Source organism: Centrocercus urophasianus, unplaced genomic scaffold (genome assembly GCF_019232065.1).
Source record: "Centrocercus urophasianus isolate 14NV4802_14NV808 unplaced genomic scaffold, USGS_Curo_1.0 seq_24, whole genome shotgun sequence".
In the NCBI taxonomy this organism is placed as follows: Eukaryota; Metazoa; Chordata; class Aves; order Galliformes; family Phasianidae; genus Centrocercus; species Centrocercus urophasianus.
The window spans coordinates 6,699,203-6,724,735 of NW_024884800.1; the positions used below are offsets into that span (position 1 = coordinate 6,699,203).

General features: G+C 37.5%; 1 protein-coding gene across 1 annotated transcript in view; it reads right to left on the minus strand.

The window, feature by feature from the left end:
• The window catches only part of PCDH11X (protocadherin 11 X-linked), a 390,107-nt gene that overhangs the window by 228,769 nt on the left and 135,805 nt on the right, over window positions 1-25,533 (minus strand). The window contains exon 4 of the mRNA XM_042825459.1: window positions 8,818-8,889. Coding sequence (XP_042681393.1) covers window positions 8,818-8,889 — 72 coding nt within the window. The remainder of the gene's footprint in view (window positions 1-8,817; window positions 8,890-25,533) is intronic.

Below are 25,533 nucleotides of genomic sequence, written 5' to 3' on the forward strand. Positions count from 1 at the left end.
ACTGCTCTGTGAGGGACACTGAACCGGACACCGGAAAAACTGACACCTCTGTGAATATGCCCGGTTTATGTTTTCTGTTTTAAGATTTATGCATGTTGAACACAGCTCAGAGCATGTAAGTTACAGTCCAATGCAACTTAGTGATTCTCTTAACGCTTTCGCCTGCATAATGGGGCCGTCTCTGCTTTCTTGTCAAAAAGGAGAGATGCCAGAAAAAATACTGTGGGAAGGAAAGCCGTTCTGACAGTCCCAATAGATAACTAAGCACCTTGAAGATCTCATCTACATTTTCTGAAAGCTGCTCTGAGGTGATTTACTTAAGCACTGACAGGGCTTTCCAGCACCTTACAAGATGAAGGAGTAGCTGTCTACCCACCCTTTTTAAACACCTTCACTGGATATTTCACTACTGAGTGCCCCATCTCATCCACCTCAGCATACAGCAAAGGAGAATAAATCAGCTGCCTGTTATAAGCAGTCTTCTCCCCTCCTACGGATCCAGTGAGAAGCAGGTTGGCAGCCTGCTTTCTGGGTTACCTGTTTTCATGCACAGTGACTGCACTTGTGGGTAATGCTCTGCAGCTGAGCTCCCTTCCCTTGTTAACAACTCTTTCCCCATTTCCACCGCTGTTCAAGTCTGTAACAACAATTCAGACTTGTGACAAGCAAGAGGAAGGAAAAGATTTAGCAGTGTGAGCCAAAGAAACTAGACACAGAACATTGCTGCTGCAGTGGGTGAAAAAGGAAAAGATGTTCTTCAGTGTCTGAGTGAATGAGTTTAAAAAGATTTAAATATTTAAAAGTAGTAAGGACCTGAAACCTTCATTATCCCTCACTTTTTGACCCAGCAGTTTTGACATTTGGGAACTGAAAGTACATGGAACAGTCTGACACAGACAAACATGCAAGTGTCTGTCCATAGAGATACAAACCATAAAGAGACAGGCTTTCTGCTTTTACAGATCTGAACATATGAAAATACAACAAGGCAAGTATGGAAACTGTCTTTTGAGTTCTCATTTATTTTAATTAACTCATAAGAGAACAGCAGCTTAGATCAAACCAAGAGTTTTTAATCACAGAATCGTACTCTGATTTGGAAAACAAACAGATAAACTTAAAAATGAAATGGGAATTTTTTCTGCCTCTATAATGGTGTCCCCTGCTGAAATCAATGCAAATCCAGTGCTTGCAAGGCTCTGTATCTCCTGTTTTTTTTTTTTCTTATTTTCTCTGAGAGACTTTCTAGCTACATCAGCTACTAACCTCCAACATTCAAATGCTATAGCAAAAAAAGTAGATCTTGAAAAAGTTATGCATATACATATATTCATACTTACATATATATAAATTGTATAAGTATATACACAGAAAGCACATCAAATTAATCCTACTATATTAATTAAAAAGAGAATTATTGTTGCCCAGGTTATCTAAGCAACATTGCTCCATGGCAGAGGAAGTGCTTATTTAGATTTTGAATTGTTCTTCAAATAAATTAGATTTTATTTGCATTTGCATTCATCTCTAAATTAATCTTCACAAAATACAACGGCAAATTTTGCCATCTTCTTAGTTTTGATTTGTAATAACATACAAAAAATACAAAGCTCCACAATATTTATATCGCCTATCACGCTTTGAGGCACCACTTTAAGGAAATCTATTCCTCTTTATTTATTGTCACCAAAAAAAGGTTTTCAACCTTCAAGAAATCAAAAAAATTCAAAAGCTCACTCTTTTCCAAGACGTACTACTCTCACTAGCTCTCAGAAATACATAAATCTTGGACAGTTTTCCAGATAAACTTCAGTGGCCCTTCAGCTATGGGGTAACCAATGCAACCAACAATCTCCTGGGTCTCTTGCAAAGAAACAATATACAAATCAGGAACACTAAGAAGTATTCTTTTATTTATAATTCTAGAAATAACTGCATTTTTTACTTTTGATAAACATTTTAAAAATATATCAGCTTATTACATTTGCAATTGAATAGCTCTAGTGGCCTAATTCAACCACACATCATTATATTGATACAGTATTTTATATATGGTATATTGGTATTCTTCTATTCCAGTCAGGGAAAATGCTCACTAGACAAGAAATAGTTACTGCTCATTTCCAATCAGTGAACTTCCTTTTAGAACTACAGCCTGATTTCTGGATGCATTGTTTCCATAGAATGTCAGAAATACTACACACAACATAGCCTAGAGTCACAGCTAAAATGAAATAGCATTGTTAGCTGCAAGAAGTCAGCTTTGTACTTTTGGGTAGCCAGGTATTGCACCAGCCCATACCAGAAAGATTCAATGTTTATTAGGATACCCTCTATAATTACTTTTAAATTGCAAAAATCAGTGTGTTTTTCTCTCAAGTTTCATAATAAAAGACTATTTCAACCCTATCGATACTCAAGTCAGATCAAAATAACTGCCTGCTATCAGTTAGCTTCTAGTTTGTGAAGCCTCCATTTTAAAAGACAAAAAAGCAGGTCTGTAGTGCTCGAAAACAGCTTTGTGGGCAATTCTAATTGCATTTAGAAGACTAACACTTTCTGCACTGATCTTCCTCTCTCTCTTTTTTAATTACTGTCTTTTGTGCCAGAATCAAGGATTATAATTGAAGTTCCATTCAAACAAAAAAAATGTAGTCGAGGCATATGTAAATTTATTAAGGCATCAAATAAAACGGGATTATTTTAAGCATACAGCTCCTAAATACTAAGTATAGCTTGGGTATAGCTAGGCTATGTAGATATATTTAGGTGACTAATTTGTATCTAGGCTAAAGACACTGAGTCAGAAATAAGCTTTACTTTAATTTTGATTTTTTGCTGATTTAAAATCCTAAAAGTTGAAGCTGTGAGCCAAGCAAACAGCACACCAGGATGTTATGGAGAATAATTCTGTTCCCACAAACTGGGAGAGAATAGGCATAGAATTCTCATTGGTTGCTTTTCTTCAAATACCTAACCACAATAGTTAATATTTCTCCCTATGTAAAATGCTCTGTTGTTTATAAAGAAGTAGAAAAACTTTTGATTTAGTTTTGACAGTCTCTTTGAAGAGGAGCACAAGATGTCATACTGCAAAAAACTCTGCTCGGTAAAATGAGGATCTAAGTAACCAAAACTGTACGCCTCGGAAGTGCAGCGGTGCGTATGGTCAGACTGCGCTGGTTATGGAAAACTCTTCTATCCCAGGACTCCCTTCCCCCCTAGCAGGAATTGTAGCATCGTGCATGGCCAGCTCTCTGTGAGACAAACCTTATCTTACAGAGGATGCTTGGAGACCTCTCTCCCAAAGTCTCTTTTCTGCATATTGAAAGGGAAAGCTTGGCTGCAAATGGGAGTACAAAGCTGGGAAAAGAATAAAAAATAATGCACATAGCTCTGCTGGCAGTTGCAGGGCATTTAGAGTGAACGAGAATTACATGACTTGATTTACTTCACAAAAACTGATTAGTAAAACCCCCTGTGGATTTCTTAACTATACTGCGGAGGGATATAAGATTAGTGTAGCAATTCCCATCATCAAACGTATTTACTGTTAAAATATTGGATTAGTGATGTTGTTATCCACTGTTCCAAGATTATAAAGTGATTCTTTAAAATTGAGCAGAAAAATACTGCACTCTATCATTTGTAATTAGATTTCAGTCTGAGGGGTTTTTGCCTTTCCACAAGAAGTAATTGTTTCAAAAAAGAAACAAAAAAGGAAAAAAAAAAAAAAAGAATGTGCACTGCACACCAAGAAAGATAAAGCAAAACTAGAAAGCCAGAGTTGCAACTCATTTTCCCCCTTTGCTTTTGAGAGACAAATGTTTCCCTGAGCCTGTACCTTATTGCTCCTGCTGGTCACACTCACTGCTGCGGTAAGACACCAGGTGGTAATAAAGCCATGTTGGTGCTGGATGGTGCTTATTTACGAGGCACATGTGGATGTATGCTACCTGAGACTGACAGATCTCTAATCCCCAGATATTCATCCTTCCCTGAGAACTCCTGGGGGAACTATAAACCTTCATGGATTGCATTTTCATGCAGCACCGTGGAAAAGGAAGAGCATGAGGAACGAGGACAAAAGTGTTCATTAAGGTAATTACACTACATTTAGGCCAAGAAAATTAATGCAACTTCACCCTGGCTTTTTACTAAGAGCAACTGGAGCTGTTAGAATTAGTAAAGAAAAGCTCCAGCATTAGTAACACTGTCTTCTCATATTGCACTGTGTGAAACACCTCCTGGAATCACTTGCAGACATTATCTAGATGCAGAACAGAGAGTCATGAAAGAATCTAACAACAACAACAACAACAACAAAGTTTAAATCAAAATACTCTGCTACTAAACAGTTTTAAACCAGGTAATCTTAATCACTGCTCTTTTTCTTTATTTTGGTAAATCAGTATTCTCTCTTTCTAGTTTTATCCAATTAGAAATTTGTCAGCATAAAACTGCTTCTGAATTTGAATAATCCCAATCACTATATTTTTTAGCTCTGCAATACAAAATTCAGATTTTAAAACAGTATCTGCAAAGTTCAAAAACTTAAACCTCAAAGATTGGTTTGATGTTAAATTGCCCTTTGTATAACTGCCATAATCATAGAGGCTATAAGCAGGTATTCTCAACTGCAGTAGCTGTAAACAGCCTTGGCAGTGTTTATCAGCTAAATGTTTAATCAGACAAAGTGGCAAAAATATAACCAGAGGAATACATGGTACATAGCATTTAAATAAAGCTTGTAAACCAATGACAAGTCTATTTGGTCAACTACTAGCACACATTCTTTATGTGCAAAGGGTTTGTCCTACATTTATTGCAATGAGTTTCGCACTTTTCAGGTAGGGATATCAGTTTCCATTTACTGAGTTCACAGAAAAAGATGCACAAAAACGCAAGTTAAAGGGCATGGCCTTGAAAAAGAACTGCCATTTCGGCAATGACACATTGCTCTAAGAATTTATTAAAAAAAAAAAGAAGAAACCAAACCCAAAACATAAGCAAACAAAAAACCCCTACCCTAAAGAAGTCAATCTGATAAAGCACCATAGTTCTTCATTTTGAGCAGTTCAGTTCCAAATTTTTTTCAACTAAGCAGCTACATCTGAGGTGAATCCTTGAGCAAATAAAGAAAAACAACCATGACAGAGCATGAAACACGCAGCCTTCCCTCCTTCCACGCAGAAAGCACTGTGTTTGTTTCTGTCAGACTCTGCGTGAAATTGTCCAACCACTAATATGGATCAGCTTCTCACCTCTTGGTATTAGGGGACAGATGTGGTGCTTTCTGCTTCACTGACTGTTTGGCCCTGAACACTGAAGCTGTGCTCTCAGCTATTTTTTTTTCACTCACTCTGTTGATAAAACGTATCCCACAGCAACTCTGAACATAGAAAATGCAGTAAATAGCCCAAGAAAATGTAATGATTTTTTACTGTTATTATTAAGTAGACAAAAGTAGTGAGTCCTTCCCTTGGGGGGAGGGGAGAAAGAAATAAAAATCAAAAAACTTTCATGTAAATAATACTGTCTTGTAAATAGGAGTTGGTTTTACTCACGACTCATTCTGGTGGCTTTTAAATATATTCCTCCTCCTTTTAGAGCTGGGAACCATTTGCTTTATGAGTACCATTTGGAACATTTGCCTGTCGCTCATAAAATAGACAAAGCTTTTATTCATGCCATGAATTTTTACTCACTTTATACAAAATATCTAAGGAGGGATTTGCAAGGGCCAGAATTACATCCGTGAAAGAATTAACAACTAATTTAATTTTGTGCAACAATAATGGCTCCAGCAGTTTTTGATTTTGTTGATTACATTTCTTCTCTCCATGAAACACAAAGGCATATGGGTGTTAGCTTCTTTGTGCGTACTTTTTTAAAAGGCAGGATTTTTTTTTCCAAAAATGAACAGGAATGACAAAAGCAGTTCACATTTTAATCCACGTACCTATTAAGCAGAGCAGTGGCAAACACAGTTTTCAGAAGTGATCATGTAACACAGTGAAAGAACATGGAAAAACAAATATTGTTTTTTGCACTGCTACAGTCCAACAGAATATTTCTTCACCAACACAGGCAGCAGTTGCACAACCCACTGGAGAACAGGCTGCAAAAGATCACCTCTCTCACCCACATTCATGCACCAAACCACAGCACACCGTGATCATTGCATCACACTGCTTCCAACATCCTCACAGCTCAGAAACTCAGCTTCTCCCTTGAGTACCAACAAGCTGAAATTCAGCCCCAACATCAGGATCTTCGCTTCCCTGCAGCACTTTGCAAGGGAGCAGGAGGAATCTGCTATCCTTCCATAACGATTCATTAGCTGTTCAGCAGTAACTGCTTTAACAAAACACTTTCCTCAATATTTTCGTGCCTGCACATAAGAAGCTACTGCCTATTAGCAACTATAGACCATTGCAAGCTCCTGCGGTCCTGTGCATAAACATTATTGATTGCAGACACAGATCAATGCACTCCTAATGATTGTGATTAGCAACTGTCTGGATAGAGGCGCTTGGAGTCTTGGCCATGGAATTTTGGCTATGCAGTACCTAGAAGCAGGTTGGGTGCATGCTGTATGTAGGCACAGTAACAACTTCCATAGTAAGGAAGTAGTAGAGGAGAGTAACATTTGAGGGATTTCCCTGCAGTACAAAGTTTCTGTGACTGCACATAATAGCCTTCTTTCTGCATGGAGAGAGGCACAAATACCTCGTGTGATTACAGTGAAGAACTTACCCTTAATGAACTACCAGCAATGCTACCAAATTGGAATCAGCTGTACAGATCATCCCACAAAAGCCTGCACAGTTAGCATCACAATTAATTTTAAAGCAAACATACTAAAGCATGAACAAAATAAGCAATAGTAAAGACGCATGGTTCTTTCTATTTCCAAATCCCTACACTGTTTGTCACATGCTTTTGGAGTCAACAAGCCTCTAAAACAAGCCTAAGCTCTAGATCATGTATCTTTATAAATTATGGAAGAAATGGACCTGAGGCTGTTGATCGACTCTTGGCTATGCTGCCATGAGCCACCAGTAAGCCCAAGTGGCCAAGAAGCCCAAGGGCATCCTGGCTTGTAGCAGGAACAGTGCTGCCGGCAGGAGCAGGAGGTAATCTTTCTCCTGTACTCTGCTCTGGTGAGTAGAGTACATCTGGAGTATTACGTCCAGTTTTAGGTCCCTCACTACAGTATAGATGTCAAAGCCGTGGAGCATATCCAGAGAGGGCAAGGAGGCTGGTGAGGGATCTTATAAGGAACTGTGATTGTTCAGTCTGCAGAAGAGAAGGGGAGATAAGAGAAGATCTTACCACTCTCTACAACTGCATGAAGGGAGGTTGTGGTGAGGTGGCGGTTGGCGTCTTCTCCTGCATAACGAGTGATAGCACGAGAGTGAACAGCCTCAAGTTGTGCCAAGGGAAGTTCAGGCTGGATATCAGGAAAAATTTATTCTCCTGAAGAGTGGCGAGGCATTGGAATGGACTGCCCAGGGAGGTGGTTGAGTCACCATTTCTGGAGGTGTTACAGAAATGTTTAGATGTTGTACTAAGGGACATTCCTTACTGGGGAAATACTGGTGGTAGGTGGACTGTTGGACAGGATGATCTTGAAGGTTTTCTCCAACCTTGGTGATTCTATGATTCCTAAGTTTTTAAAACTAAACAAGAGAATTTTTGTTTGGGTGGATTGCTTACAGCCTAAAAATACAAGGCAGAGCCTGCTCTAGACTACAGTAATGCTGTAATTACAGAGCAAAGGTTTCTACCTCTTCCTGGTTCTCTCAATCTCTGCCAGTAAATTCTCAACTTTGACATTACACATATAGATTCACTGCTACCTTTAGCAACAAGTGAGCACTGCAGAGTCGAGGAAGGTTCTTGTGTCAAGAAGAAGCACTGTACCAAACAAATTACAAACCTGCTGCTGAAGGAAAAAATGCCCCCACATCCATAAAAGCAGCAGCTCTCTTCCCCTGGGAATTTAGAAGCAATCTAGTTTTCCAGGTGGGGCCTTCCAGCTCCCCACTTCATCTCTACTGCTGCTCCATCTCCTTCTCTTTTAGGACCCAAAGTTTTTCCCAGAACAACATCTGGTTTCATCTGCACAATGAACTGTCTCTTGCCTTCCCTCCCATCACTCAGAAGCCACATATTTCAAAATGCAGTACAGTGCACTGATACACAGGAAATAAACAGCAAAAATGCATCTGAACTTCCGCATGTCAGAAATTTACAATGATTTGCTACAGAAAACACAGAAATGCAAGACCAAAAAATCCAAACCCCTCTGTGTAAAGAAACAGAATTGCTGCACATTAATCTCTCCTTTTCTTTATCTTTTTTGTGTAATTAAGTATTGCTTCCTTTTCAGAGAAATCCTATTACACAATAGGCTGAATCTCAAACCTTCCTTTCAAAATAACACTCCACAAATTCCATTTCTATGCCAGAAGACGCTCACAGTTTCTTGACACTCCATTCAGAAAGTGGTTTGGCTTCGTAAGGTTTTGCAGTCTTTCAAGCATGTCAGGAACACAAGCTGAAGGAAAGATAATTGTGGCATTTCTACACTAGAAAAAAGCTGAATCAGATCCTGAGAGTTTAACTAAAAAACACTAGCAATCATCCAGATAGCCAAACAACAAAACAAATCATTTTGACATATGATGGTAAGAACCACAGAGCTACCCTAAAAGCAATGTTTCTTTAGAGCCTTAGATTGATTCTATTAAGACTGAGAAAAACCACCATTAGAAAAAAAGCATTATGAGAAAAATCATTCCACCCTACCTGTGGCTGAGTCCATGGCTCCAGCGTTGATTCTTTTAAAGGAGTTTGTGGCCTTCCCATTTCTTTTGTGTGCTTTAAGGAGAGAAAAGTATGCTTCAGGTTATACGTGCAACCACTCTATCAGTATTCAGCATTAATTTCCCTTGAGGGAATAAAACAATACTCATGCACAAAATTCATACAAAATAATCAAAATATATGATGACTGCATGCATTTAGAGTAGACTGCAGGTTGGATATTTTTGCTGCCAAGTAATCTAGCTTTCATAGAGTGGCTTTAACCTTCCAGGTGTGGGGGTGCACACCTCCATCTGTGTGTGCAAGTGAAAAACCTCAAACAAAAGCCTAAAATTATTTGCCATCACAGTGAGGTCCAGCAGCAGAATTTACAAGAGAATCACTTGTGTTCTCCAGCTTTTCACTACCCTGGAATTTTTCAAGATTGACTGCCTCAAAGCAAGTGTCTGTGTAATCAAACAGATTAAAATAGTCTTCAGAGAATTAGATTTGCTGACCCTTCACACTTTCGCTTCCATTTTTTAATATTATTGAAACATGCTGCAAATAATTGTTATTTTCTGTAATTGTTCTGCTTCAGAAATTAATACATGAGAGTAGTAAGCACTGGGACTAAGTACTGAATAGGATGCCAGCTCCTTTTAATTTTCTCCATATGAATTTCCAAAGGAAGAAGCTCTGCTGCAGAGATACAAACAAGTCTCCTTCATTTTTTTCTGCCTAATTCCTTTAGGTTGTAAAATGAAAACAATGGTTTTGACAAAACAGATCTTCTGTTGATATATGCTGTATTTAGGTGCCAGAATCTTCCTCTTTCTGAAATACAGTACCTCTATCATGTTACTCTTTGGACAAGGCCTTTGAACAATATGCAATATAAATATCATCTTATCTGGACATCATTATTAGAGAGATCTAAATGTCAGTGGAGACTGCAAAGACTGTCAAAGTGGAAGTCATATGCCATTGGATTTTCTATCATACGAAGTAAAATATGATCTCTTGAAATAAAACAATTTTTTGAAATACAGAACTTGTGAACAACTTCAGTTAGCATGGAACATTCACAAGGCTCATTTCAAAAAAACACCTTATTAAATGGAAATTTTGTTTTGGCAGGTTAGATTGCCTGTAATAATAGATTACAGACAATCATTTGTACCATTTTTGTTGCTATATTTTGGGGTGGCAACTGAATATGATTCATTCTTGAAATAGAACAATAAATGCATTTCAAAAGAAAAAAGAAATAACCACAGATACAGTGAACGCTAAAAAGAGTTAAAATGAATGCATCTGGAAAGGGAAGGCTGTGTTTTCCATATGTTCAAAAGCAACTGTATTCTACCTTGTAATCTTTCTTTAAATGTAGTAATCAAGGATCAAAAGGACCCAAACACATACTGAAAATTATTAAACATATCAATTGTGGTACTAAGATACCGTAATAACTCCATATGGGATAACCTGTCAGGAAGTGACATTAAAAATCTGAGTATTTCTTTACAAGTAGTTTTCCTTTGAATTTCACATCTTTTTTTTTATACAACATTGATCCAATTAGTGTTACAGAGCAGAGGGAAAACAAAAAGCAAAAACAATGTGTATGAGATCATAAAGCATAAAGGATACGAAAGTACATTTGGGTGAGACAGCACTCAAAACTTTGGAGTATCATTTTAAAACAACACTCTGCCTTTTAGGTATGATGACTGAGTCACATCTTAATGCTGAGCTTCCCATTGACTAGCATCTTGGGTTACTCGTTTGCTAGCTACTGCTCCCACGACCCAGAAACCATGAGTACCTTTCCCCCTCCAAAGGGGAGCATCAGTGACATAACACTAAGAGAGTGACATACAGAGCAGATCTTGGGGCAACTACTAGTTATTCTGCATGCTGTAACACATGGAAGAAAGCTTAAAAAAAGTACTGAAGAACCTAGAAGTCACTGACTTTTTTTTTTTTAATTGCAGAATAAAAAAGACACACAATATGTCTGTGAGCTGTGACTGCACGCAAGGTAGCTCTCAAATACCAGCACTTGGACTGCTTACAAGCAGCACATCTGCTGCAACTTCAAACTCAGCATGTTACAAAACTAAGATTGTGCAAATAACTGTTCTGAACCAGCAATTGTACTTCTAGTCTATATGCTGCCTACTTACAGCATGCTGAGATACACTTATCCACAAGTTCTCTATTCCTTTTTTATTTTTTTTATTTTTATTTTTTATTTTTAAGAGAAGAGGAACGTGGTAATGATAGACAATACTCCTGTGAGCATCTTTCTTCCAACATAGATAAAAAGCTCTTTACTAAAGGCAGGGAGCTTTTGGAAGACTTTATCCCCCCATTTTGCTTGGAGCATCATCCTACAAGTTTCTGCAGTTTGTACAATTTCTCTAAAGAAACAATAGGAATATGCCCACAGTCTTTTGTTTATGTTCTCTCTACTTCCTCAATTTGACATTTAAGTTTCACACATAGAAGAAAATTGTAGTCATAATGAGATAAAGATGGAATGATTTCAACATGGATATTATATTATGGTTTCAGCAGTGCCATTAGAGCTCCCTTAGCTCTTGTACATGCACAGATTAGATTCTTTCCAGCAGGCAGGTGAGACTTCTAGAATAAATGAGGTTCCCTCCATTTCTGATGAAATGCCTGTCAGTTCTGGTACAGCCAACGACCCCACAAGCACAGGGCGTTTCTGGACAACTGATTCAGTTCCCACTGTTCTGTCTTATACAGCTGTTCTGGTGCAGGCAGCAGTCAAAGCAGAAAAAACACCGAGCTTTTACTGACTTTAAAAGTTTCCTTTATCTTGGAGATCCCAGTGGAAAATGCACTATTTCTAGCAGCTATTCCCCAAGCCCGGGCAATCCTGCCTACCCACAGAAAGTCCAGCTTTTAGGTGTTTTCTCATTTAAGAAGTGACATCCATCATCTTCTGCCCGACCCCCTAGAAAGTACCCTGAACTACTATGTCAGCAATCAATAAAGTCCAGCACAAAGGTTTGAAATACTGAAATTACTGGGAGTAAAGCATTTTGCTGATATTTGGAATTTTCTGTCTAGTGTAACAGCAAAACAAAACTTTAGCATTTAATCAAAGTAGAAATCATCAATTTTTTTTAGGCAAAAATGAAATTCATCATGAAAATTTCCTGTTGTTTATTAGGTGCAGTGAGTTAATAAACACATACTTATGACAGTTTGGCAGGTAATATCCACACTTCCAAAATCTACAAGAGAAAATAAATTGTAAAATGGATTCTAACAGTTATGAAAGTCATCATTTTTAAGTCAGGTTTCATTTTTATCTATAAGTTGCCACACTGCTATCTCCATTCTGAAATATAAGGGGGAAATCTCTTGTGCAATTGAGACTATTCAAACTAATCTTACCACAATTGCATATGCAGAGATCTCCCTTCTGAGAGCATCCTGTCCCAACACTACTCAGCTCCAGGTAGTTCACGTTAGGCTGATCCATAACAAAATACTGCTCATCTGCTCAGCCTATTTCCTGAGCAGGCTCAGCTCTCTGCCCTAAGACTGCTCCCTGTGACTTGGAGAGGCAGGTCAGGAAGAGGAGATATGGCTGACTGAGAAAGAGGAATACCCATTCCCTGTGACCCTGTCTGACAGCTACCTGTCAAGCTCTCCCTTTTGCCTCTCTCTCCACAGTGCATTGCAGCCAACCAACAGAGCAAGCTGCCCACTTGCACTGGCATCAGTGCTGGGAGCTGTTGGAGGCTGGTGGCTGCCCACGCTCATCTTCTGCTGAGCCACAGTGCTGGCTCTTGGCTTCCTCTGGCCGGGCTCCTGAGCTCTAGCAGCCTTTAATGCAGAACTCATACTCTGAACCCGTGGGAAAGTTCCTCCCTTTTTGTGAAATTATGTTCAACTGGTTGGCCTGAGCTTCATGAGCTGGGCTATTAAAGTAATCATAAAAATATACAGTAACTTGACCCATGGGTATGACCAATTTTTCAATGACTATCACTTTTCCAGACCACAAAGGCAATTTGTTCTGGCCCTTAAGCTCTCTGTTCCAGTACTAAATACTGGATTTGTTCAGCTAGGAGTCATCGCCTTTTCATCCCACCTCCCTATTGGCAGGTTTTTGCTTTTCCTCAAAGGAAATCAAGATTTATTAAAGTTAAGAAGAAGAGAAAAAGTTACGATGTGACAATTTTGTTTTATGTATTTTGATTTCTGGAAAAGCCCTAAAATTATCTAGGAGGATATTACCACCAATAATACTAATGGTTATTGATTGCTGTGAGAAGCAAAAGCAGACTGAAATCCAAAGATAATATGATGCATTTTTCTCTGGTGCCTTACAAAATTGCTATGGCAGCATTAAGATTGTCTGACTCGAAAGTGTTCCACTCCACACTATACAAGAAGGAGAAAAAAAAAGAAAAAGGACTTTATTGAATTGTCTTTCAAGCCAAAATACTGTATTGCTTAAAGTGAGATTTAGGAAACAAACAGCAAAAGACATTCTGTAAGCAGTATATTAGTATGAAGTCTGGCCAGGATTGCATCTGTTTGTTTGGGTCTGCTTTTGTCTTCTGCACTTACTTTTAAACAGCCAAAAATTATACTTTTTAGACCTGCAGCATTTATTGTTCTTGTATCCCATGCCATAATTACAAAATCATGTGTACTAATTTCACTGTCCAGAGAGAACATCTTTATCATCACACTGAGCCAGAGAATCTCTATAGCCTGAGAAAGAGATTATCTCCATGAACAATGCCTCCTTCTTGCCTGTAAGTTGATTTCAGGTAATTGGATTCCTGCAGTCTGCTTCTGCAATCCCTCAGGTGAAAGGTGATCACTTTTAGTGAAAAAAGGTTAATTTTATGTAACAGACTGCAGGGGAAAAAGAAAAAAAAAAAAAAAAAAAAAAAAAAAGAAAGATTTTTTTCCATACCTACAAGCTTTAGATAAATATGAAAATAAATCTGTATAAAGTAAGTTTTCCTATGGGAAAGCCATTAGGATAGCTGAAATCAAGATGTTAGAAGAGATTCATAGGGGAACGCTTTTGTTTTCTATTTGAGAAACACATCAGTTCTGCTTTTTGCCAAAGAACAAAAAGACAATTTAGAGCTCACAGATTAAACCCTTTGTGGAGTTGTCAGTAGGGAACCCACAGTCTAGACCCCTGAAATGTGATTTAGGAACGATGAGAACAACTGGCTATCCATGCCAAACAGCCACCTGGCATCACCATTTACACAATACTGCTTTGGCTGCAGCAACCACAACTCCCTTGCTGGAAGTACCAGAATGCCTTGTGATGTTGCAGCATGTGATTCCTTGGCCTCAACTGCAACAATTTAACCCAGCAAGTCTGTAATGGTTCTGCCAACAGGCAGCTTTATCTTGCAATTACCTCTTCAAAGATGCAATAAATCACTTAGTGCATATACAGTCAGGCAGCAATTGTAAGGGCAGGATTTCCAGAGGTGCTGCACAGCCTCCATCATTTAGAGCTGTTACACTACTACTCTAGAAGAAGGGGCTCCTCCTGCACTTCTGACCTCCTTTTGCTGAAAGGTGCCCTCAGGCACAGCAGGTGTCTGGTGGGAGTTGGGGGATGGGAGACCAGGGCCAGCTGTGGGGATGGGGGGGGGGGAGGAGTGGTGCAGCTACTAGGAGAGCTCAGAGGTTTAACAAAGCCTGACATGAGATTTGCCAGATGGTTCTGTATCGGATTGTAAAACTTTAAACTAATCTTCATTTAAGAGTTTTAAGGGCTGTATCCCTCTTATAAAGCCTCTTGCTCTTTTGCCTGGTTGATTCGGGTAAATTATAGATCAGACTTTAGAAAACTGCTTCCATGAGCAGCGGCTCCTTAAATCTCAGCTAAACTGAGCAAGAAGATTACATGTTATTATGATGTAGCACAGCAGGATTTTTGTACAGCAAACATAATGATGTAGAGAAGGATAAAACTATCATTCTGCACAAGGAGGTCATCCATACAAGAACAATGCTTTTTATACAGCTAGCAAATCCATACATGGGGAATTTTCACATGGCAAATTCCTTTTCTTAGTGGCTCTGTCAAGAAACCCAACCATAAGCCAAAGCCAGATCTATATTTCAACATCTTACAGGAAAGAAGATGTCACTGGGGAGAAATTATTCCAAACATTACTAGAAAAAGTATCTATTTCAAGGGCAATTTTAGGGTAAATGCATCCTTATTGGTTTCATGCAAGGAGAAAGGATTTCCTCTGAATCCCATGTGAAATGTCAGATACTGTATGTGGTATTAAAAATTAAAATGCTCACTAATCTTACAAGTGCACATATATACTTTTAATTGTAAATCAAATACACTCCATATGGAAGAGAACAAAGCAATGTCAGAACAGTAAGGGGTAGAAAATCTTTCTACCTGCTGTCAGTATTTGTAACACACACTGTCTTCACGATTGTACTGCTACAAATGGGAGAGAGAATTTAGATATTTTAGGCACTAGGTGCTGACAAAGTTGAAGTGAGAAGAAATAAAAGTATTTGGTGACGACTGACAGAAAAACTTCAATAATCAAGAGAATGAAACCATCGTGTTCAAAAACTTGAAGCAGTAATGTCATCACACTTGTGACCTAACAATCCTACGAACAGCTGATACAAATATTTTAGTCTGTTCTGAATCTGCAGCCTATTGAATTTGCTCTCATTTTCATTTTCTGTACATGATTTTGAACGCAATAGAGCAAAGTCAAATAACTTCCCCTTTCTCTCCCTTTTTAATTGAAGCTTTATTTCCTGCACATGAAAGCTTTTGACTTAAAAGCAATCAGGTGTGATATTCACAGCTCTGGGCTTTTCAAAATGTCGCACACAGGAATTATTCGGATTTATCCTAAACCAGTAAGAACATCAGCATTCTGCAATGCCTAAGAAAACTTCCTATCTGTATTATGCTACTCAAGACTTCATTTTTCAACTGAATTCATTACATTTAAGTAACAATTAGACATTGTTTCACATCTGTTTTAGCTTGGTCTCCTTCGCTAACATTCTAAAACAACCTTCCACAGTATCAGAAAAATTAAGAATTTCTTAATTGCTGCAATTCCTGCTGACTGTAAGAACAAATGTATTCTCACAAATTCAGATAATCCTAACAGAGTAAAGTTACTTTAAATTTTTATCAACATGAAACAGTTTTTTAGATCGTACATGTAAAAATCTCAGTGGAAATAGCTGATAAAATATGCTCACACTGCATGTTTTGACTTGAAAGTATTTACATATATAAAACTAACGTGACATTATATGTTAAGGTATTCTGTCATCAAGTGAAATGTGAAAAAAAAAGCGTAGTATCAAACAACTTGTTTTAGCTGCCTGGTCTCTACTTACCTTTTAAAAAGTAAATATAAATGTACACAAGTCTGTTTCCTGACTCAGATATAAAGCATCATGTTAAAAATGTAATACATAGTAGCAAGAGTACAAATTTTTACGTTAGTGCATATTTTTTCCAGACATTTCCTGTGATATCCTTTGGAAAAAGTGTTTCTCTTTCTGTGGGTTACCCAGAAAATACAGCATAACCTCTGCCAGCATCCACCTTGTCCAAATGTTTTTTTTCTTCCTTGGGCCTGTCATCCTCTTGATCTATGCTGTGACTAAGTTGAACATTACAGAAATCCAGCTTCTTATAGCAAATATTTGCAATTTAAATTGCTTTCTCTCTCAACATTAAGTCTGAATTGGATAAAGGTGTTAAATGCTAAGACTTCCTAGGTTTTTTACTTTACTAATCAAGCAAACTAAAATTACATTATCACAGGCAGCCAGGACTGGCTAGGGCCTAGCGGGTGGAGAAAGTCCTGAATGAGAATCTCACATGCCAATTACTGCCAGAGAGAATGGCTGACAAACTTCTGCACTTTAAGCTTTGAAGTGTGGCAGAACTAAGGAAGATGTGCCACCTTAAATTAGATTTTTCCAGAAAGTTGATAAATAGGCTTACTCACGAAGAACAGCAGGACTAATCTGCAATTCTCTTGACATTAGAGACAACATGATCTATAGAAGCCTTGTTGGATCATCAGCTTTTTTCATTTGATGTCATCCTATTTATATTCCTTATCCCCAGCTGCGACTATTTGTCTTTAAAAAGTGTTTGATTTTTCTAGTGCCTATTGTAGTTCTTAGTATATGAAGTAAAATAAGCAGACTTCAGACTTCAGGTAGCAAAGTATTTATGGTGTGTCTGTTCTGGGCAAAATCTCTCAAGAAATATATATACATACGTACATATAGATGTATGTGTCTGTGTGTGTGTTTGGAATGTTTTTCTCTTATCTAGTCTGTGTAAATTATTCAGCTTGTTTCCTAACCTGGGACCCAGAATTCGTACTGAATATACACAGTGTAACTTTTAAAACAGAGAGGAGAAGGGAAAATCATATAGGAGTCACCAAGGCTAAGTACAGGCAATATACATCCATCTTCTTCTCCAGCAGATAGATGCAAGATGGATCCATCACCCTGCTGAAGTCAGGAATGCCTGCAGGCTATACCAGCAGAAAAAGTATATACCAGTCTTTTTGTAAGCATAAACTTCTGTAATCACATTCTCCTGTCCTTTGTTATTTAGTTGGGAGTTTGAAATCTCAATATTGTGATAGTAAAATCAATTTAAAGTTCTATTACACTCTTGTCAACCAAAATAAACCGGTGCCTGTCTGCCTCTGTAGCTCCTTCCCCTGGACAACTATGCACATCAGCTTTCCATTAAGATAAGCACCAGGAAAATACTTACTTATTTACTTCTTCCAATGGCAAGTCTACTATCCACAGACACAAACCTTACCCTCACCCTATATCAGGAATGCCTCCAAAAGTTACAAGAAAGAAACTATTTTGATATTATTCACTTAGCTGTGCTAATAGTGTTTGCTGTCAAGGTAATAAACATTCTACTTCAGGAAGGATTCTAAAACTTTAGCTTTTTTTTTTTTTCAGCCAAACATAATAAAGAATGATAGTATGAAATTACTTCTCTTGCTGACCTATATAATTCTGTCTGCTACACTGTCCTCCTGGAAGGAGGGAAAGAAGCCCATGGCATGATGCCACCAGAACTTCCCTGATATTTAAGCGCCTCTGTATTTATGGTAGATCTTTTGGTGGCTAGAGTGAAAAGCAGGAAGGCTGAGAAGCACTGTGGTGCATCTGCTATACCCTGACCATAACTCAGATCAGAAATCTGCTCTGAGGCGAGGCAGACAGCAAAGACAGAGCCCAGCTCCTCCCACCTGCACTCAGCACAAGAGTGGCACCAGCTGCCCACGCTGCTGCAAAATGTGATTGCTATTCCGATTGAAGACAGTTAACTAGAGCTTAGAAGATAATACAGTGAACACAAGTAGAAATAAAAGCCGTGCTCTCCATAGGTTTTTTAAATGAGGTGAGAATGGAGAATGCAGAAGGATCAGGTTAGATTTGAGTCTTTTAAATAATGGGCAAGGCAGGAACAGTATTTCAGAAATACTGAAGAACACTACAGATGGGTGCTAGGGTGGTGTTAAGGATGTCTGAACTTAATTCTGTGAGGTGTCTTCACTTAACTTTCTGAATGTCTCCTACAGTGTTGTACCTAGGTCTGAGTACATTCTCACCTTCTAGTTTAAAGTTTAACTCTGACACATACAGTTTCTCAAATAATTTTCCTGACGCTTTCCATGTTTCATCATTTAATTTCTGTTATTCACGAATTACTGGAGGAAAAATCGCTTTTCCCCTTCGGGCAGGGCAGGTGGAAAAGAAAAAAGAAATTCCAAAACACTCCACATGAAATGAAATGTTCCATAATTACAGGATTAACTTAGTTTATGCACGTCCCTTTCTGCTAATAAGCCTTGTTCTTGAAAAATTTTTCAACACAGACCTTCTGTATTAGCACATAAAGAACTGTTATTAATATCACTCCTCTGAAAGCATCATCATCCTTTTTTTAAAAGTGCCAAAAAGTCATTTCTAAAGCAGCAGACAACCTATCTCCCTCAATTTTGCCTAGATGAGAGACAAAGATCTTTGATAAGATTGGGAAGAAAACTTGTCACAAAGTAACAAAGCACTGCACGCAGATTTCATAATACAGAATACAAGAATTTGACAAAAGACACCTTTCAAACAGGTACATATTCACACATGCTTGCTCTGTCTTTAACACACCTCAGAGTTTCTGAACCGTTCCAAAATTCAAACATTTTGGGTGTGCTACATGAAATTGTAATATATTCTTGTTAAGCACTTTGATAAAATAGATTACTATATTGCAGAGGATATTCTTACTAGACAACACACTGCATAAGTCCTGCTCTTTTCTGAAAACTCCACATAGTTTTAGAAGACAGTGCAAAAACATGTTTTTTGTTATTTTTTAGAAAGATATACATCACAAAGGATTAAGAAAAACACTATCAGAGAAGCTACTATTTTGTACACCGAGCTCTTACACACTAAAGTAAGAGACAGATTGATTATTAAGGGGCACTGCTTTAATTCTTTCACAGAATGTATTCCAGGAATAACTTTTTCTAAAAGCTCAATTTATTAAGATAAGAATCATTAGAGCATCATTCTGATGGAATCTGAGGGATTTTCTTATCTCATTTAACAGAAGAGATTTGCAAATAAGCATTTGGAAAGGCAAAAACATAGGAAATTATCATCACTAGATTTCTGAAGTCTTTACACTGAATTGCTGTTTGTCTTACACCAAGCCCACTTTCAGTAAAATAATATATGGCAGTGAAATCAGACACAGTAGCCACTTTTATTAATGTATTATGAAATGCATATATGCACTTTATCTACACACAGCAGACTGAGAATAACTTCACTTATAAAAGACAATTTTCTAAAAGCAAGTCTTCTGTGATCTTCTGTAATACACATTATTTATGTGTTTCAGAAATATACATTCAATTATCTCATGAGTATTGTGGTAGACCTGTTGGCGTAAGTTCAAAATCCTAACTATAGAAACACTCTCACATGACAGTGCTCCTTAGACCTTTTCAGGTCACATTTTACTGTTCAGATTCCAGCACCCTATGTAGTGTAACTAAAATGAGAGGTCTGAACTCACTCAGTGTGACTTCTATAGGAGCAATTCTAGTGTGAGGCTTACTACAAAAAAAAACAAAACAAACAGAAAAGATCTTAGTCTAAAGTTTTTTATTTTCACAGAATATTTGATTGTGCAAATGCAATTACAGTTTATTCTGTGTAAATTAAAACACTGTCGACCAGAAAAACCAAATAAAGATGATTTAAATGGTCTTTTTCTGAAGTAGGGAAATAAAAATCTCTTCCTCCCTCAATACTTTAAATATTTCTGTTATTCCCATTGTACCTAAGAAAAGATACAACACCACTATTACAAGAATGCAAAGCTATTACTATCTGTATACACAGAGATAGGCAGCTTCGCTTGCCAAAGTAAAATATATCCTTCTTTTCTTTATTATTCTAAACTTATCTCAAAGGGAGCAATAAGAAGGAAAGAAGATGTCACATAAAACTTGTTGACTGAACCAAATAGAATTTTCCAGGTAAGAATACGCAGTACATACAGGCTGACTATACTAATGCAGCAACTTCTCCTTCCTTCTCTATATAGTTGAGAACAAATGCTGCATTTCAGTATTAGTGAAGTGGAAGTCAGAAAGCAAACATCAAACTTTTCACGTCCTTCAAAATGTCTGTGCTCAATTCTGGTGCAGCAGTACTGAGCAACTCAGGCTGCTCAGTACACCCAGCCAGACTGACACCGGTCAGCCCAGAGAGTCTGTTCTGACAACATCTTGAAACAATAACCCATTTCTCTTTCTTCAGCAAATAATAATTTCAAATAAACATGAAAAGAAGAAAAACCAAAATGCCACTTCTGCTCATTCACTGGATGCTAAGAGACACTGCAGATTAAAATATTGAGAAATGAAAAGCCCCCAGTGATGAATAGTTTTTAAAGGGGGAGTGAAAAGACATTTGTTCTCATTTTTAGACAAACACTGATTATACAAAGAAAATTTACCCGCTGGAAATATGTAAATCACAGATAAAATAATTAATAAAAATTATAAATGACATACAAAGAAAATAACAAAAGAGTTCCTTCAAACAAAGATGCTTTTGATATATAGCAAAATGAGGAGGTGTCATGCAACTGATGTTAGACAAAAGACATATGGGCAGGGATGGAGGAAGACACGTGGAGTGCTGAATATCAAATTAAAAAAAATACAAAACTGTTTCCTATGTATGATAAATATAAATCCTGGAACAACAGACCTAATCCTCCATTGTCCTGAATCCTCTGAGTGAGAAATTTTATATGACCTTTCTTCACTGTAAATGAGTACGAAATTTGGACAGTATTTTATCTTTAGCTTTATAAAACAGCAATGCTGGATTTTTGTGGTTTTATTTTTGCAATGACAGATACATGTTAAATGCACAGTCTTGTGGTCAGTTACAGGCATGGTTCTCAACTGACTGAAAGTTAAGTAAAAATAACAAGAAGTAAAAACAACCCAAAATGAGAACGCCGTATTAAAATTAATACATTGTTCAGAAGATTAAGTTTTAGAGGAATTATCAGTTTTAAACCTTGGGAATTTATTTTAAAAATTGTTCCTTGTAACAATCAGATTATGCTTTCATCCTTTCTAATAAAATATAGCGAGCTTATTAATGACTATTCAGCATTTATCTTTTTTTTTATCAGTAACTGCCAGTTCATGCACTTTCCTGCAGTGATACAGTGGTGCCAAAGGCTTTATGCCATGTGACAGCAATTTCTCAGTTTGTTTAAGTAACAGAACGCTCTGTGCCGACAGATCAACAAAGGATGCATTAAATCCTCAGCAGACACATTTGTCCACTATTACCTGCCAGAGGACTACTGCTTGTGTTGTTCAGTGTTCCGAAACAGTCCGTTCAAAAACTGAAAAAAGCTACATATTTTCAAGCTACTCAAATAGACTGAAGAAAGTCACAAAAAACTGTAATATCGGCTTACTTCCAGCTGAAGTGCCAGCCCCATCCCTGCAGTTGAAAAACTGAAGTTAGTAACAGTTTCTCTGAGCGGATTAGGAAAAAAGCCATAAAGAGAACAAACAGGCATAATGTAAGGAGCAATCTCAGCTAAATTGTAGATGGTAAAGCCATACAATTAGTTCATCATTTGTTACTCAAATAATAGATGCTAACAACGTACCAATTAAACTCGAACAAAAGTTTAAGACTATAAATGAAGCCTTCCTCTATAGAGAGAAAATAAGATATACAGTAGGGATATCTGCAACTTATTTTTAAGTTAGCTTGCTTTCCAACTTATCCACCTTCTTTCATATTCCAGCTGGTTTTTAGGTTGTCACACATGGGGTTGTTGCTCTCCTTCCACAGACAGTAACTACAAGGCAACAAATAAGTGCGTCCTCACAAATCTCTGATTATTGGGAGAACTGGGGACTGAGAAAGAAATAGAAACACATTAGAAATAAACAGAACAAGTCAGGGAAAGAGGAAAGAGGAAAGAGGAAAGAGGAAAGAGGAAAGAGGAAAGAGGAAAGAGGAAAGAGGAAAGAGGAAAGAGGAAAGAAATTCGGGACTTCAGAATTTTGCTCCATGGAAATTTTCAAAGAACTGTGCTATATTATATACTTTTAGACTCGTTAAATAATCTCAAAGATTAATAGCAATAGACATAAAATGGCAAATTATCATGCACTCTTATTACGTGACCCACCCCTATCACCAGAGACACAGAAAACTTAGAATCTAGAATCACTCTAGAATAAAACACTAGAGAAAATAATACAGAATACTGACACTTCCCATCAAAATATAGCTATAAATGCATCAACTACTACAAAATTACAAGATTTACGGTAAAAAAAATCCACTGTGAAAATCATTTTTCCACTTCCTTGTTTCCAAGGCTTTCCTATATTTATCTCTGACTTTAAAGAAATATTCTACCAGAGCAGAAAACTCCAATGATTCATTTTAAGAAAACCAGTTTGTTTCAGCAAAATGTAGTGTGGAAGAATCTCATCGTGAAAAGCTAAAATGACTATGAAGAAAATTACACAGCTCAAGTAAATTGTTAAATAGTCATCTTACAAAACTTAATAATATATCACAACCAGAACTTAGACTCACTTTAAAAAATTGTGATACCTGTCTCCCATTTACGTATTGAGATTTGACTTTTGTTTTCCTTCTATTGTCATCCTTCTGAAGCTTTATTAAAATATCTCTCATTTGTAAAACTTCTTCAAACATTTTTCTGTCAATAACTGACCTCTTTCGTTTTCCTCTGTCATAAATTCCCCACCACGACAGCACATTCTTGGCTGCCTTGAAATTAGCATTTAATTCTTCATTCCTTCCATTCAGTTCAGAATGGATATACACCGTTTTACTTCGGGGCATCACTTAACCTGGTCCTCCCCAGTCACAGTTCCAGCAGACCCTCCCACAAACTTCTCACTTCAGTAACTTGATTTGCTGCCTCCTCTAACTGTCCTTCCCATCAAATCAATTCTTTGACTCCTCCGGTTTTTCTGAAGGTTTATCTCTTGACTGCAAGAGAAAAACTGGAATCATCCTTCTATTTTTCTGCAATTCTCTGTGTCACTGGAGAAAGATTCACTGCACATTATCATTGGATATTAAGCATTTGCCATCACATTTGAGTTCAGAGAACCAATGAGCCAGTCAGCACTCCCAGACTTAGCGTCCATCAGTGCTGGAAGATGCAGGAGCACTGCAAATACACTCCACTAATAAAAACACTTGCTTCAACCACTAAGGATTCTCCACACTATCACATACACAAAAATGCATGAAAATTTCTCTTAGGATAATGTCTTCACAGCTTTGCTTTCTGGGAATACTTCTTTCGCTTTCAATTTTCAGACATCCTGGAGGAAATTAATAACTCACTTCCATGTATGACATTTTTCTATCTAGGAAAGAACAACACATTAAATAGTTTGGTGAAGAAGGAAGAAAATGGATAAAGATGAGGTAAACAAACCACTCCTACAGAAGTACTCAAGCAAATGGCATTTTTCATCTTCCAAGTTAAAAAAGAAAGAAAAAAAGAAAAGAAAGTCATGCTGTAGCAGGCTGTACTGATACACACAGGTATGTATTTGCAGATCAAGTAAATTCCATGGGGACTGCTCGCAAAACAGTAGTTTTAAGGGCAGAGATCTAATTAATATATTGGATTTTAAGGGAATAAGACAAAATACCTTGTTTAATCTATGGTTAGAGTGCCGAGCACATCACCAGCAAGACCATGGATTTGACAACATGACATTTAAGAGTAGCAATATTCAGTGCTGCAACAACACAGACAAAATAGACACAATCACCAGAGTGCAGTGTAGAACCTCCTCTTCCAGCACCTCTAAGCCTTTCTAAGTTGTGGGAGTGAGATCTTTATAAGTGATAATTCCACCCTCTGGCACTTCTCACACATTTTTCATAAGTAACTCGCATTTGCCCCTGTTAGCTCTGATGTGCTTTACAGTTTTAGCAACACAATGTTTTTCCTGTTTCTGCAGATTTGCATTTGTCCACACACGTTTGATATAAGCTGGCAAACCATAGCTTGTCTCCAGAGTGAAACAACCCCCTGAACAACACGAGCTCTCTTGCTGACAAGCAGGCGATGCCAAGGTGTCACTGTGTGTGCGCTCTGATGACTTAATTTCAGTACCTACAAATCAGAGCTCTGAGGACAGAAGCTGTCCATTTCATGGTTCTCATCCCAGCCCACTTCAAAATCATGACAGATCACAAGACCATAGCACCAGCAAAACCTCTACTTTATATTATACCAACAAATTTTTTCAAATCACACTTCACATAAAAGGCTATTACCTGGGAATAAGAGGGTTAAGGAAGCAAGCAATATGTACAAAGAATATTCGTCTTAGAGCAGAATTACTGTCTTAGAGCAGAGTGTTTCAAACTTTCAAGCACAACATGTCAGCAGTCTCTAAACGTATATAGAGAACAGACTTCATAACCACATATGCAGTTCCTAATGCAGTGGTCTGTAAAACATGCAAAATATTTTCTTTTGTTAGTAAAAACATACTAACGTATACTAGATAAATTCATAACCTGGAATATTCCTGAAAGCTTAGTTAAATTAACTGTATTTGAGAGTTCAAAGAAATGTTAGATCTATAACCATAAAGGACACACAGTAATTCACCTAGAAAGTAAATGTTTTAAGCAGTATCAAAATATTTATATCAATTTGCTAGAAAAACAGAAGTTCTTGGTACAGAAGCACAGTTAGGAAATTGTAACTTGTCATACAAGACAGAAAAGAGCAGGAAGAAATGGAAAATCTGTGAATTTTATAAGCCAGTTTAAAATCTAAGTAAACTTTCTCCAAGAGGCATGTTCAAGGACCTTTTCAGTTAGTTACACACTTTGGTAAATGGAGCTTCAGCAATAATAAAAATTATTTTTTATCACGACTATTTTCTCTTCATGGAAAAAATTATAAGGTACCAATGGGAGATACACTGCCCTGCATTTTCCAGTGCATTGTGCCAGCTGGTTTCCAATCCTGGGCTGTATTTCCGACTTTCACGGAAA